We start from the raw sequence: 15,142 nt of genomic DNA on the forward strand, positions 1-15,142 counted from the left end.
CCCATTTCCTCTAGTGGGAAATCTGCAAACAGAAACACACTTGGGGTGGTTTTATTTCTCGGTACAGCTACTTTGATTAAAAAATATCAACCTGCTTCCAACTAGGAATTGGGATGAATGCTTGACATGTCTAATGTTGAGGCTGTGTGGTCCAGTGGTAAAAGAAAAGGGTTTGTAACCGGAAGGTCCCAGGTTCAAATCCCACCTCAGCCACTGACTCATTGTGTGACCTTGAGCTAAGTCACTTAACGTCCTTGTGCTCCGTCTTTTGGGTGAGACGTAATTGTGACTCTGCAGCTGATGCATAGTTCACACACCCTAGTCTCAGTAAGTTGCCTTGGATAAAGGTGTCTGCTAAATAAACAAATAATAATAATAATGTTGTCCCTTCTTTGACTTCATCTTTCTCTGAGGAAGACACAGAATAAGGTCCAGTTGCTTGCCTTCCATTACAGATCTACCGTGCATCTGCAAATCTGAAATGGTTTCACTTTGTTATTCTTTGTGATAATTTCTGCTTTTTATTACAGATCATTTAGTATATATACATCCATGGAGGTGTATTTCCATACTCGTTTAGTATAGCTTTTTCATGAAATACTTTACAGCTAAAGTAAAGGGTGTTGTGCGATCTGTGGATCTGCCATAAAAATCTATTCCTAAAAAAACTGATTTTGATTAATGGCATAGCTGTTTACATATACACTACCAGCTTGTGTCTCTCCCAATACAATGCATTACTGTTTTATATCGTTATTTTAATACATTTATGCAGTGGTTTATTTAAAAAAGAAAAATTCATCCAATTGAATCATATTTATATACTGTAATGTTTGTTTGTGTGTGGATTTAGAAACTTCAGGTTTCTTTATACCACTTGTTCCAGTTAGATCAGCTCCAGTGGTTTTCAGATGTATTATTTGCAAACTGTATATGCATATAGCATTGCATAACAGCAAAACTGACCAATTTAAAATGTCTATTGTAGTCCAAGAGAAATGAGTCACTGCTAATTTAGTATGATAAGGAAAAATGTTCCTTAAACTTAAAGTTTAAAAAGACTAAAAAAAAGACTTTAATATTATCCCATTAATATTTTGTACTGAAGTGCAGTAAAAGGTCACTGTTGTCACATTAAATACATATGTTTATGACTGGCATCTAGAATGAAAGAGCAACATCACACAAACACACACACACACACACACACACACACACACACACACACACACACACACACACACACACATATTATTTATTTATTATTATTTATTTCTTAGCAGACGCCCTTGTCCAGGGCGACTTACAGTCGTAAACAAAAATACATTTCAAGAATCACAGTACAAGTGATAACATACAATTAAGAGCAAGATAAATACAATGACTGGTTCTAGTAGACAGTTTACTATTGCACATGTGTAAAATAAAAGTATAAATTGCTGCTGTCAGATTTTGCCTTGGCCAGAAAATACTGTGTTCAATTTCAGGTAAGCATAATTATCTAATATATTCGCATAGACCTCTAGAGGGTGCTCTACACAAAGTACTGTATTGATGAAGCTGCTCTTTGAAAAATACAGGTGTACGTGTGTCAGGGTCTACTAGTGTTAATTCCAGGCAAGCATACATTTTTATAATTAGGCTTCCAGGCCCATAGGGCTGGGAAGCCTATTGTTATTGCTTGGATTATTTTTATTATTCTTTCCGCCAAACGTTGCTCGAAAACTGACGAAATTGGGTAGGATGATAGATGCTTATGGGAAGCTGGTAAATGTTAGTTGAACCTATGTCTTAGGTCACATGGTTTGGCCGCCATATTGTACTGAAAAAAACATTTTGCCTAAATGTAAAAATTCGTCTTTCGAAAACCACTTATTGCAGAGTGCTGAAAGTTGGTATAGTTGTTGAGAGAGAGTCCAAGATTAACTGGTGTTCGTAACAAGCTTATAGGTTGTGTGGTATGGCAGCCATGCTGCATGATATCATAATCACAAACTACAAAGTTATTTTTCTCCCAAACTGCTAGTCTGATTGAAACAAAAATTGGCACACATGATCCTAGTATGATTGTCTTTAAGATATGGTCAAGGGAAGTTGCTACAATAAAAACATGACAGCCACGTTGGATGACATCATCAACTTACAAAACTGGCTAATAACTCCTTGTAGAGTGCAGATTTGGCCATGGTTACTATGGAACACATACAGTATAGTAACCCATGTATGTTATGTCAAAAGATGTAATTGCCCGTGACCTTTTACCTCTCCTAAAGGTCAAATGTAAAACTGGCTTATAACTCCCCCTGGAACCATGGATCCCCTTCCTGTACTTTTAGTTCCTGTTTTATAATGGACTGACAATGATAGTTAATTGGTGCAAATGGAAAATACCTGGCTGCATTTGGACTTTGGGGAATGGGACTATTTTCTCCTTCTATTCACCTGTGCTGTATTACAAATAATAAACATACTAAACAAATAAATACATCAATACAAAATAAGCAACAACATGCTTCCCTTTGGGTAATAAAGAAAATGAAATGGGGAAGCATGACAAGTGCAAAACCCAAAATAACTAAATATAATAAATACAAAAGCAAAACAAAGCATAACGTGCACAACCCCAGCTACTGTATAATCCCTCGTGACACATGATTCAGACTTATTTTGTGATATTGGTATGTAACATTCACATGAGCATATTTTGAACAATATTTATTATAGTCTTTGCAAGGATGTTTATATCTGAATTAAATATTTTTGTCTGAATCAAGGGTAACACATACTTATTCAAAGAAAAACACTATTTTTCATCAAAAATAAAAGGAACATCACAACATTGTTTTAGCCCAAACCCATTTTTTTTATATTAAGCTTACCATATATTTATTTTTTTACCTCATGGTCAGTGAAATCTGAACCTTTTCTATTATTATTATTTATTTCTTAGCAGACGCCCTTATCCAGGGCGACTTACAATTGTTACAAGACATCACATTATTTTTACATACAATTACATTAGATATTTTATTACACATTTTTTACATACAATTACCCATTTATACAGTTAGGTTTTTACTGGAGCAATCTAGGTAAAGTACCTTGCTCAAAGGTACAGCAGCAGTGTCCCCCATTGGGGATTGAACCCACAACCCTCTGGTCAGGAGTCCAGAGTCCTAACCACTACTCCCCTACTATAGTTTGTCAGAATAAAAGTAGCGATTGCCTTTAGTCTGTCTCCAGGGATTATCATATTACAAGGGCATAACAGAGAGTGCCAATACAATTTATACTGGTATGCAGCCTGAAATAATCTGGATCATGGCTCAGAAGCTCCTGCAATTGAAACAATATCCTCTTTAAGATGTCTTTGTAGAAATAATAATACTGTTCCCAAGATACTTTTCTAACAAGCTAAGGACACAAATTGATTGATCGTTTTATAACAAAAGGACCATTATTCACAGCAGAGAAGAGAGAGTGAACAGCGGGTTATACCCCCATATCAATTCCAAGAGGTCATTTTGTTGTTACTTCAAATGTACCAAATTGATGCCTTACACAGAGCACATGTGAATCTATTTTATGATTCATCATTGTTTTGTTTATTGCATGCACTTATTTTTTCCTAAAATGCGTTTTTTCCCAGCTATAAAAAGATCATATAATTTGGTGCCAATTCTGAAAACAATGACCAAAGCTGTTGTTCAAGGTAATATGTAATTAGCGTGCATTGTTGATTTGCTATTATATTAACACCACTATCTATCTCCCGTGGTGGCTATAATAAAACTTTTTGGCTTATAGAAATGTATTATTTTGCCAGCTGCTGTTGTTCCCCGAGGGACAGCAGGAGTTCCATTACATTAGAGTAGATGTTAAAACTTCATGCTGATTTGAACTTTGCTCTCGCCAAGATAAACACCAACTAAGACGTAGTTTTACAGTAGACTAATGTGATCCACCTGTGTCTCCATCCATTTGCATTTCCTTCCATATGATGATGTAGATATCCTTCTGCCTTGTGTTGATGGCTGAAGTGTAATGCTGGCTCCAGGGATCAGCTTATTTTGCCTCCCTAGCGCATCAGCACACACAACGGCTGTGATGCTGGCTCCGGGGATCAACCACAGTGCGGTCTCCCCAGCGCATCAGCATGACAACCATCTGGATTGAGCTAAGTAGGGCACATCTCTGAGGTCTTCAAGTGGGCATCTTCCATCCTCTGTGTTTCGTCGACTAGCCCACAACACAGTGCTCGACGGTGATTCTGGCATCCCAGCACCACCCCCCTCCATCCCCCACTCAACTCAGCCCAGCTTACTTACCCGTACATCAGCGTTTCTTTCTTTATATTGTGCTTGAGATCCCCACCCAGAATTTTTCCATCTCAACCACAGCCAGTTGCTGCTCCTCTCTGCTGCTTCAGATAAGTTCTTCACTGTGCAATGCAACTCTTGGCCACTGAATCCGACGTCTTTGAGAAACCGGGTTGTAGAGTGTGCCACAAATCCTCGACAACCCACCTCCACTGGGTAAACCCGGACTCTCCATCCTCGCTGTTCCACTTCTGCGGCTAGTTGAGCATACCGCAGTTTCTTCCTCTCATACGCCTCATCTACAGCATCCTCCCATGGCACTGTTAACTCTATGAGGTGAACAAGGCGTGCTGATCCAGACCTCAAGACAATATCTGGTCGAAGGTTAGTGGTGGCAATCTCAGGTGGAAAAATAAGCCGTTGACCAACATCTGCCAGCATTTTCCAGTCTCTAGCAGCTTCCAGTTGTCCTGGGCGAGGCTTGGTTTTAACACCTTTTCTTGGCAGTTGCTGTCCTGGGTGGAGGAATACTGTCTTTTGTGTGTAATGTTTTGATGGAACTGGTGGCAACTTATTGGTCATTTTACGCTTGTCTTCCAATGCTAAGGTCAAACATAGCAGCACCTGGTCATGGTGCCAAGTAAACCGTCCTTGGCCAAGAGCCACCTTACATCCTGTCAAAATGTGCCTTAGTGTTGCAGGTGATGAACACAAAGGGCATGAGGGATCCTCTCCTACCCAGAGGTTTAGGTTCTGTGGTAATGGGAGAAATTAACTTGATAAGGAAACTGGTCCTGCTCTGTTCCATTGTCCATAGGTCTTGCCAGCGGATCTTGCATTGTTCCACACTCTCCTATTTCATCAATTTACCCTGCTTGGCCTGGGAAACAGCCTTTATGCACCTCATCCTCTCCTCCTGCTTTTGCACCTCGTTGACTACCAGCTTCCTCCATTGAGCTGGGGCTGCCTTGTGCCATGTAGGAGGAGCTGAACTGAAACCAAGACCCCCTCTTTCATGCTGAACTTGCCCCACGATATCACCAATTCGAAGGGCAGCCTTTGCATCCTCCACGGCTTTCTTTGCCGCCCACTTTCTTCCAGTTTTCAACACAGGTGCTGCCTCCCTTATGCATTTGTCGCATGACTCTACTAATGTAATTAACAGTCGGACCTTGGCGCACTTAAACTTCTCAGTTAGAGCGGAGACTGGTAGCTGCAGTATAGCTGATTAAAGCTTCCAGCTTCTCAACTATTGTCAAAGAAATCTCATACACAGTCAGTGACCACAGCAGCCTCGGCAGTAGACCAAACTGAAAGCACCAGAGTTTTAGTTTGCCTGGTAAAGCGCTGCTGTCTATGCTCTTCAACCCTTCCACTGCTTGTTGTCTAACTTCTCCCACACTAACTGTGTCCTTTAGATCCCTGTCGTACCATCTCCCAAGACTCTTCACTGGCTTCTCAGACACTGTTAGTATTGCCTCACCATTAATGTAGAACATTTTATCTACTACTTTACCTTTAATTATAGAGATGCTCCTTGATTTAGTGGGCTTGAATTGCATTCGTGCCCATTCAATGTTATTGATTAATTTGCCCAATAACAGATTAGTGCAGGATACTGTTGTAGTCATGGTTGTCATGTCATCCATGTATGCTGGAATTTGTGGTAGTCGCATTCCAGAAGCCAAGCGCTCTCCTCACACTACCCATTTTGATGCCCTAATGATTACTTCCATTGCCATGGTAAAAGCCAGTGGAGAAATGGTGCATCCTACCATTATTCCAACCTCTAGGCATTGCCATGTAATGCTGAATTCTGAAGTTGAAAAACTAAATTGCAAATCTCCAAAGTAGGCTTTCACAAAATGTGTTCTTGTCATCGGTACACTGAAAAAATCAAATGCTGCCCAAAGAAGTTCATGTGGCACTGAACCATATGCATTAGCCAAATCCAGGAATATCACATGGAGCTCCTTCCTCTCCTTTTTAGCTGATTGAATTTGTTGCCAGATCACATTGATGTGTTCTAAGCATCCTGGGAAACCTGGAATGCCCGCTTTTTGTACTGAAGTGTCAATGATGCAGTTCTTTAATAGGTAAGTTGACAATCTCTGAGCAATAATGCTGAAGACAATCTTGCCTTCTACATTTAATAGGGAAATAGGGTGAAACTGACTGTGTCCCACGCAATTTTCTCACAAGCTCTTGGCCATTTAACTCCAGGCGTGTGCCCGTTGAGGTTCTTTTCTCTCTTATGCTGGTTTGTCTGACCGGGTTCACAAGGATCATTAGGTTCATCACTAGCTGTATCCATGAAAGTCCTCCTCATGTCTATGACAGGGGTGCTGATATCCTGCGAACTGTTTGCTTCCTGTCGCTGAATTTCTTTCGACTGACTGGACTGACTTCATAAGAAGTACAGATCAATGTGAGGTCCTTGTCCCTTCTCCGTCAAGCATTTCATTCTCCCTTGATGAATCTTCAAACCCCTGACCTTTGTCGCCTTACTCCAGCTGCAGACACAAACCTGGACACAAACCTGTCTTTGCTACCTGCAGATCTTGAACTAGTCTTTTGTGAAGTACTCTCCATACTCATATCCGTTTCCTTTCCTAAGTCATTGCCATGGCAAGACCTATGGACAATGGAACAGAGCAGGACCAGTTTCCTTATCAAGTTACTCCATCACTGGGCAGCAGTGTGGAGTAGTGGTTAGGGCACTGGACTCTTGACCGGAGGGTCGTGGGTTCAATCCCCGGTGGGTACACTGCTGCTGTACCCTTGAGCAAGGTACTTTACCTAGATTGCTCCAGTAAAAAAAAACAACTGTATAAATGGGTAAATGAATGTAAAATAATGTATCAATTGTAAGTCGCCCTGGATAAGGGCGTCAGCTAAGAAATAAAAAATAAATAACCGTGTTGTTCAACGTTGAGTCATCTTCCGCCCCCCGCTCTCGCAGACCCTAGGGGTATTTTTCTCTTTAATTTCTTAAAAGCCTTGGGCGGGTGTCTCCAGCATCCTGTAAACATAGAGCTGGATACTGCCAAAAAGCGTAGCTAACCCTTGCCAGCAGAGAATGTAATGCTAAATTCACTACATTGATTGGGTTAGAAGTGTGGAGTAGTGGTTAGGGCTCTGGACTCTTGACCGGAGGGTTGTGGGTTCAATCCCAGGTGGGGGATACTGCTGCTTTATCCTTGAGCAAGGTACTTTACCTAGATTCCTCCAGTAAAAACCCAACTGTGTAAATGGGTAATTGTATGTAAAAATAATGTGATATCTTGTAACAATTGTAAGTCGCCCTGGATAAGGCAACCCTGCTAAGAAATAAATAATAGAAGTGTGAGATTATGAAGTTTGTTAGCTAGGATAACACTCTTATGTTGGGTGTAACTTTGACCTAGCTTTCTATATATATATACAACAGGTACAGCCTTACCCAACCTGATTAGTCTTGCTAGTAATAAAAAATGACCTGAGGGTCAGTCAGTCCACGAACAAGTTAATGCAGTAAACATTCCTGCTACAGTAATTCGATCTTGGTATTAATTCTTCTTTGAATCCCATAGACATATATTGTAGGTTTCTGTCTTATGAAACAATGTTGCTAATTAAGAAAAATGCTCTCGGCAAGTATGCAAATAAAGATATTAAAGGTTGTAATGGTTTCATTGTTACTTTAGAGCCATGGCAATGGATTGTCAGGACTTGCTGAAAATGTAAAGAGAACTGTATTGTATACCTTTATCTATCTTTATACGGACCTGCTGTCTCCCTGTAAATTTTTATGAGAAGTCTCTTTCAAAGGAAAACTCTTTCTCTTTCAAAGTTTGAGAAAAATAGTTCTACCATTTAAATAAATATATAGTAACACTACATTTAAAAAACAAATCTGTATTCTCTACAAGTATGTAAATTAGCATGCACTGAAACGATTTGTTTTTATAATATTGTAGCGTTCTCTGTTCCCGCAGGCAGGCACATCACACAGAGCGAGGAAATGCACACACAGGCGGAGGGCGGGCGCGAACACCCGGGACCTTTCGCACTGAAGCATAGCGCCGATACCGCTGTACAAAACAGCCGGCTTCTTTGCAAAGAGCGTATATCGGGCTTATGTCCCTGTGTGTGATTACGTCACCTACCAGCCCTACTGCTGCCTTCCCCCGTGCACGCTACAATATTATTGCTTCTACTGTACTCTATCTTATGGGTCCTAAAAATAAGTTTTAATCGGTCATACTGAAGTTCCCATGTTGAGCATTCTGACCAAGCCATCTAATTTAGCTGAGATTTGTAAATACATACAGCCATCTTCGTGACAAAAATGTACACAATTCTTAAAAGAAAATAAACCATAATTTGGAAGGAAGGTAGTCCTCTCCTTACTAAATTGAAGGAGCTGAGAAGCAGAAAGGGGTCATTAATGACCCCCCTCCCTCACAGAATTATACTAATTATCTCAGGTTTTTAATCCTTGTCCTAAATCACTTCCTAAAAGTCCGGGTTTTTGATTAAACCAGGAACAGTATATTCGTTTTCCAATAGCATATACTTGTAAACCCATACTGTACAGTTGCTGTATTGTTGAGTTATTGTGATACAAAATTAAAAAAGACACGATAAGATAAAAAAAAAAATTTTGAATTACAAATTGTGGTCTTTCAACACAACTTCTGACAAATACCGTGTTGCGTTTAGAGGAGGGAAAAAGTCAAATGATGTTTTATTTGTCGTTCTTTTTTTTAGAAACACGTAGGCAATGTGTAGAAAGACAAACATGAAAACGCTGGCAATATAGCAGCTGTTTACTTTCAGAATTACTTTTTGAATCAGCGGTACTGCAAGTATAGTTGCTCATTCTTAATAGTTTATAAAGATATTCGTACAGATGACGTGTGTAGCTGGACCCAGAACTAACAGTGTGTTCCGGCTCCCCACGGGCGGAGCATAGTGATTTATTCAGGAGATTGGTTTAAATTTCAAAACGTCCTGGGTGGAGCTCCAAGTTGTACTGTAGAGTCAGCCCCGGAGTTTGCCTTGAGAACTACACGCATACTTCAGTACTTGACAATGTGAGAATGTTTGCGTGTATTTAACATAGTCAGGCAAAGTGCTACAGAAAACATTTTGTTTTTCTTTAAATCGAATTGTGTTGTGACACTTGACTGAAGAGTATTTTAAAACTGAGAGGATAATATTGTTCCATAGGGGGCGAAACGAAGCGTGCCACTTTTTTTTTTTTTTTTTTTTTTTTGTAAATGCCCATAAGGAACTTCTGAAACAAAGGATTCTCTGTGGATGTTTTGTGTTCTGACTTTTGGTCTGGAGAAGACTATTAGTAACTGGTAATGTCGGAGTTGACTCTTCATTCATGTTTTATATGCACCATTAACGTATAGTCCAGCCGGACTTTTGCAGACTGTGTAATATACCTGGATTAACAAAAAAGCAAAAAGCATGGATAATTTTTTTACGGAGGTGAGTACAATATTACTGCTGGTTACCGGTATATAATTAAAAAAACAAAACAAAAACATGGTTTTTGTTGCTATTTTGAGAGAGAGAGAGACCAAATAAACGCAGCTTGACACATGAAGTGGAAGTTATTTTATTTATTATTATTTGTTTATTTAGCAGATGCCTTTATCCAATGCAACTTACAGAGACTCGGGTGTGTGAACTATGCATCAGCTGCAGAGTCACTTACAATTACGTCTCACCTGAAAGACAAGGAGGTTAAGTGACTTGCTCAGGGTCACACAATGAGTCAGTGGCTGAGGTGGGATTTGAACCGGGGACCTCCTGGTTACAAGCCCTTTTCTTTAACCACTGGACTACACAGCCTCCTATATATTTGTATTACGCATGCATTTTAAAATAATCGAAAAAAATAAAACTGCCTGTTATAAAAAGTAATATAAGAAATGTTTATGAAACAATTTGCCTGCCATCGGTTTAGTTGCTTTGGTAGATTATTTAAGGAAATATTGAGTGTAAGCATGCAAAACTAAACATGTTTTATGGGCAAACGTGTATGTGGTGCGCTTGTGATGCTAGTCTAACATGTATTAATACACACCATGCCACCTTCGGGTTCTGTTTGGAAATGTCTCTGGACATTTGCTCCTGCTGATAGCATGTTAGATTTGCGCAATTCATTCTGTGTGTTGACCGCTACTGTGAAAGCGGTCAGGGAAGGAAGGACATGCCGGGTAAGGTACATCGCCTCAGCAAGGATGTGTCTGGGTAAATGTCTTGGCTCCCCCGATGGTTCTGGTATTTCCTTTAAGAGGAGGAGGCGGGGGGGGGGTTGTTTGAAAAACAAATATCAAAGAACTGGAACACTGTATACAGCGTTTGAATTTACTCAGCGGCCATTGGTTGATTCCTTTTGATGACAGATGGACAGTAATGCACCTGTATTTACAGGTTAATATAGATACAGAAACGCATTATTGACATTTATGATCAGTTTTATTGATTATATTTTCATTATTACTGTAAATCTTATTTGGAACCGAATGTTTTGTTATTGTTAATTGTGACAGTGCGTGACTTCCTGCAGAATATACACAGCTGGAAACATACTGAATCATCCTGCTACAACACTGCTATTGCCATATACAGTGTGATCTATTAATTGTATCACAACTTGAATTCATGAATGGCCAGGCCACAGCACAATTACACAAAGTGCAAAATCTTTGTATGAAGAATTTCTGAAGCATAGTCCAACTCAAGTAAAGAGTTACCAGTTGCCACTGAATTTATTTCAGGTATGGTATATATTGACTGTATCACTGTGTAACAAAAAAATAAAATAAAATAAAATAACTTAACATAATTAATTACACAGGGAACATTTTTGCTTATTTTTGTTTGTTCTGTGTGTGACAATTTTAAAATTTAGATTTTGTTTGTAAAACAGCCCAGAAAGAAGGTTGGAAAAAAACTATTGTAAAAACAGCACAATAGACAAATGTTACTTAGTCCAGAAGGTACAAAAAACAGCTGACCGGTCTTTCTGCCAAAACTGCAAGTGGTCAAATACTTAATACAGCTTTTTGCTAATCTATCTGAAAACAAAGGACCAGTCTTTGAGCTAAAGGGCAGACTAAAGTTAGAATGTTCATCACAAACCCCCCCCCGAATACAGATACAGTACCATCTGTCACATTATGTTGGCTGCATTAACGCTCATTTAAAAGCAGTGTGAAAACGTGGTATGCAGCCTGGGTAGGACTGGTTGTTATGTTGGCTGCATTAACGCTCATTTAAAAGCAGTGTGAAAACGTGGTATGCAGCCTGGGTAGGACTGGTTGTTATGTTGGCTGCATTAACGCTCATTTAAAAGCAGTGTGAAAACGTGGTATGCAGCCTGGGTAGGACTGGTTGTTATGTTGGCTGCATTAACGCTCATTTAAAAGCAGTGTGAAAACGTGGTATGCAGCCTGGGTAGGACTGGTTGTTATGTTGGCTGCATTAACGCTCATTTAAAAGCAGTGTGAAAACGTGGTATGCAGCCTGGGTAGGACTGGTTGTTATGTTGGCTGCATTAACGCTCATTTAAAAGCGGTGTGAAAACGTGGTATGCAGCCTGGGTAGGACTGGTTGTTATGTTGGCTGCATTAACACTCATTTAAAAGCAGTGTGAAAACGTGGTATGCAGCCTGGGTAGGACTGGTTGTTATGTTGGCTGCATTAACGCTCATTTAAAAGCAGTGTGAAAACGTGGTATGCAGCCTGGGTAGGACTGGTTGTTATCTGGAAACACTCCTTAGCTGAAAAACCTGTTTTTATTCAAATTACATAACAGGCTCTCTCTGTCAGGAAGTGAATGTTTATTTACCTGTCGGTTAGTAATCCTGTGAAGTGATTATATTGCTCACCTGCGAATCAATTGCTAAACGAAGGGATGGTTCCTGTAATTTACTCACACAGAAATTGCTGTAATATTAGTTTCACCTCTTTTGTGACTCAGAGTGTGCTGCATAAATCCTGCAGGGAAGCACAAACATATCTATGTATGTATGTTTAGGAGTAAAATAATTCTGACGCATGTGTTTGTTTTCTTGCATTTTAACAGTGTATTGCATAGTATGTGTTTTGCATTACTTTGGCAGGATTCTTTGCCACTTTTTGTTATGGAGCTTTAGTGTAGAATGAGGCTTTTAAAAAAAAAACAAAAGAAACCCCAAATGCATTGCAAATCTTTAGAAGCTGCAGTGCTGATATTTTAAATTCACAATGTGCTTTGAAAGAAGTATTGGTGTTTACTGAATCGGGGCCTTATCGGATGACTGGCTAAATAAACCTGCATCTCTTTGAACCTCTGGTAGGGGTTTTCTTTTCCAGCAGAAGCTCGAAGGATGTGATTGTAATTATGGTTTTCCTGTATTTACGGAGGTTTTTAAAAAGGACTGAAAAAGAAAAACAGTGCTGACTGTGTTTAATGTTATCACAGCTTTTGTTTGTTTTGTTATTTGGCACTTTTGAAAATATGGCATAAGAAAAGTTAAACTAAAGCTAAATCTTTTGAAAATTTAGCGTTTTAGTTTTATCTTTTGTTTTCCAAATACTCATGAGAAGATTATTGTTAAAATGCCCTCATACTGAAAATTGTATCTGCCTCAGAATTTGGTTTGTTTATTTTATTTGTACACAAAACTGTTTAATGAAATGGCTACAGAAGACTGCTGTATTATGAACAGATAAAAGTAAACACAGAATCAGTTTCTGTGCCTGTACTGTATAAACCTAAATAGTTTTAAAATCCCATTTTCCCTAAATCATTAGTTCAGTTAAGTGTTGACAGCGACTCCTGTTCTTACTATTAGCATTCCCTACATCTTTAGCAACTATAGGATTATAAGTGCTTTATGTATTTTAAATACTGTATACTGTCTGCTAGTTATAATGCATAATACATAACCTATTAAGAATCTGTTACAGCTGTATTATAATACTTTTATCACAATACAAGAGCTATCGTTTTTCATTCAAATAAACTAGCAGCAGCCCCACACCCCTCCATTGTAGACATTTCATAAAATAACTCAAAATTACAAACATACGTTTAAGGGAGATAAATACCTCTGTGTTTAAGTGAAAGCTATTGATCAAAGAAAATGCTGAACTGTCGGAGCACTAAAGAGGGGAATACGTCACTGTTGTAAATTACAGATGTGGGGTTAATTGTTACCATTGCTGACTTGCACGCGCCCCTATTGTATAACAAGGTCTCTGTATTGAACAGGGACTTAAATGACACTCCCTTGGGATCAGCTGCTCATGGCACCCAGTGGGAGTCGGAAGATTTGAACTCCCATTGTTTTTTCCTGTATCCCCAATTACATTATATCTGCAAGCTGTGAAGCATTATGCAGAGCTTAAGACTGACAAATCCGCATCACAGAAACACAGGCTGATCTATTTCTAAAACCTTTTAGATGCTTAAAGACCAGGGCAATAAAGTCTATTTCTCAAACTTCCACATAACAGACCCTGAAGCATTATTAATTTGGTTATTATAAATGTTGTGCTTTTTAGAGATCTTGGCCACTAAAAACACTGTGAATGCCTGCAGCATTCATTTTGATAAATAGTGAAGTAGTCTCTTATTTTCCCTTTATCTTTGAAGAGTATACCAGACCTTTTATATTTAATTGAAAGCCTGAAAGGCCTATAACATCATTCATTGTTCTTGGCAGATAGAGTTTAGAATCCCATCCTGTACTTGGTAAGTCCTCACCATTTCAATAGTTAAGTACAAACCCAGGCAACAGAATGAATTTGAATTAGATACCATGAATGCAAGAAACCTGGCCAGGTTGTAGACCCCCATAATAGATTGGACCAGTGGGAAGATAAGGGTGGAGATGGTGAAGGGAAGGGATGGACATTAATCAAATGCAACAGGGACAAGTTACTTATTTAGGTTTTCTGTTTAGAATTAGACGGCATGTTGTGTGTAGGAGGCAGTCCTTTTGAACCCAAGTTTCAAAACTTCCTTACTGTATGTTTTAGTATCAAAGGAGAAAATGCATCCTATCATTGGAAGTACAAATGCTTGTATTTAACAACACCAGTGAGTGCAGTTGTATCTTGACTGGGACAACAGCATATGCTGGCACTAACAAGATCAATAACATAATGACCTTCTGGGTCTGGTCTGTACCATTGCATGGTGATCGAACTTGCTGAACATTAACCAAAATCACTGGAAAATAATTAGAGACTGCCCTGTTCGCCTTCATACTGCAGAGCACCAGAATAATAATAAATAATATACCCCTTTGTTAATATGTCATACATTAAGTGTGTCACGCGGTTGTCATGTGACAACTCAAGAAGTCATTCTGTTTAAGTGAAGCACAACACCTAGCACCAGCCTCAGACTTGAAATAATAATGCTCTATAAGAAATTCTAAGATTAGTCTGCCATTGTGGGAGTTTAACTATTTTTCATAATCTACCTAAAATTCTACTGTAGTAGTTTTTCTTAAAGACAAATTGGTATGAATTTGGCATTACATGAACCTTGTTATGTATTCCTGTAAAATAAGGAACATAATCTGTTGCTCTTTGAAATACCTCTGGCATAATAAGGTGCTGTATAAATGATAAAGGTATATTATTCTTGTTATAACATAAGTGTGTGTGGGGTATGGTTGTGCTCCATGGTGTACAACATAACTTATGTCATGTATATCTTTCAAGTGCTGCAAGCATATCTTGAGACAGAGAGAAGCCCAAACTATATCAGTCTGAAAAAGTGGAGTACAATTTGTGTAGGATTGGATATGATACGGGATACT

The 15,142-nt window shown here is 39.0% G+C and overlaps 1 protein-coding gene across 1 annotated transcript in view; it reads left to right on the forward strand.

Annotated features, from left to right (window-relative positions):
* Nucleotides 1–9,325: 9,325 nt before the first annotated feature.
* The window catches only part of LOC117394376 (unconventional myosin-X-like), a 108,519-nt gene continuing 102,702 nt past the window's right edge, over nt 9,326–15,142 (forward strand). Inside the window, exon 1 of the mRNA XM_059020579.1 lies at nt 9,326–9,803. Within this exon, the coding sequence (XP_058876562.1) occupies nt 9,783–9,803 (21 nt within the window). The 5' untranslated portion in view covers nt 9,326–9,782. The remainder of the gene's footprint in view (nt 9,804–15,142) is intronic.

Source organism: Acipenser ruthenus, chromosome 3 (assembly GCF_902713425.1).
Source record: "Acipenser ruthenus chromosome 3, fAciRut3.2 maternal haplotype, whole genome shotgun sequence".
NCBI lineage: Eukaryota > Metazoa > Chordata > Actinopteri > Acipenseriformes > Acipenseridae > Acipenser > Acipenser ruthenus.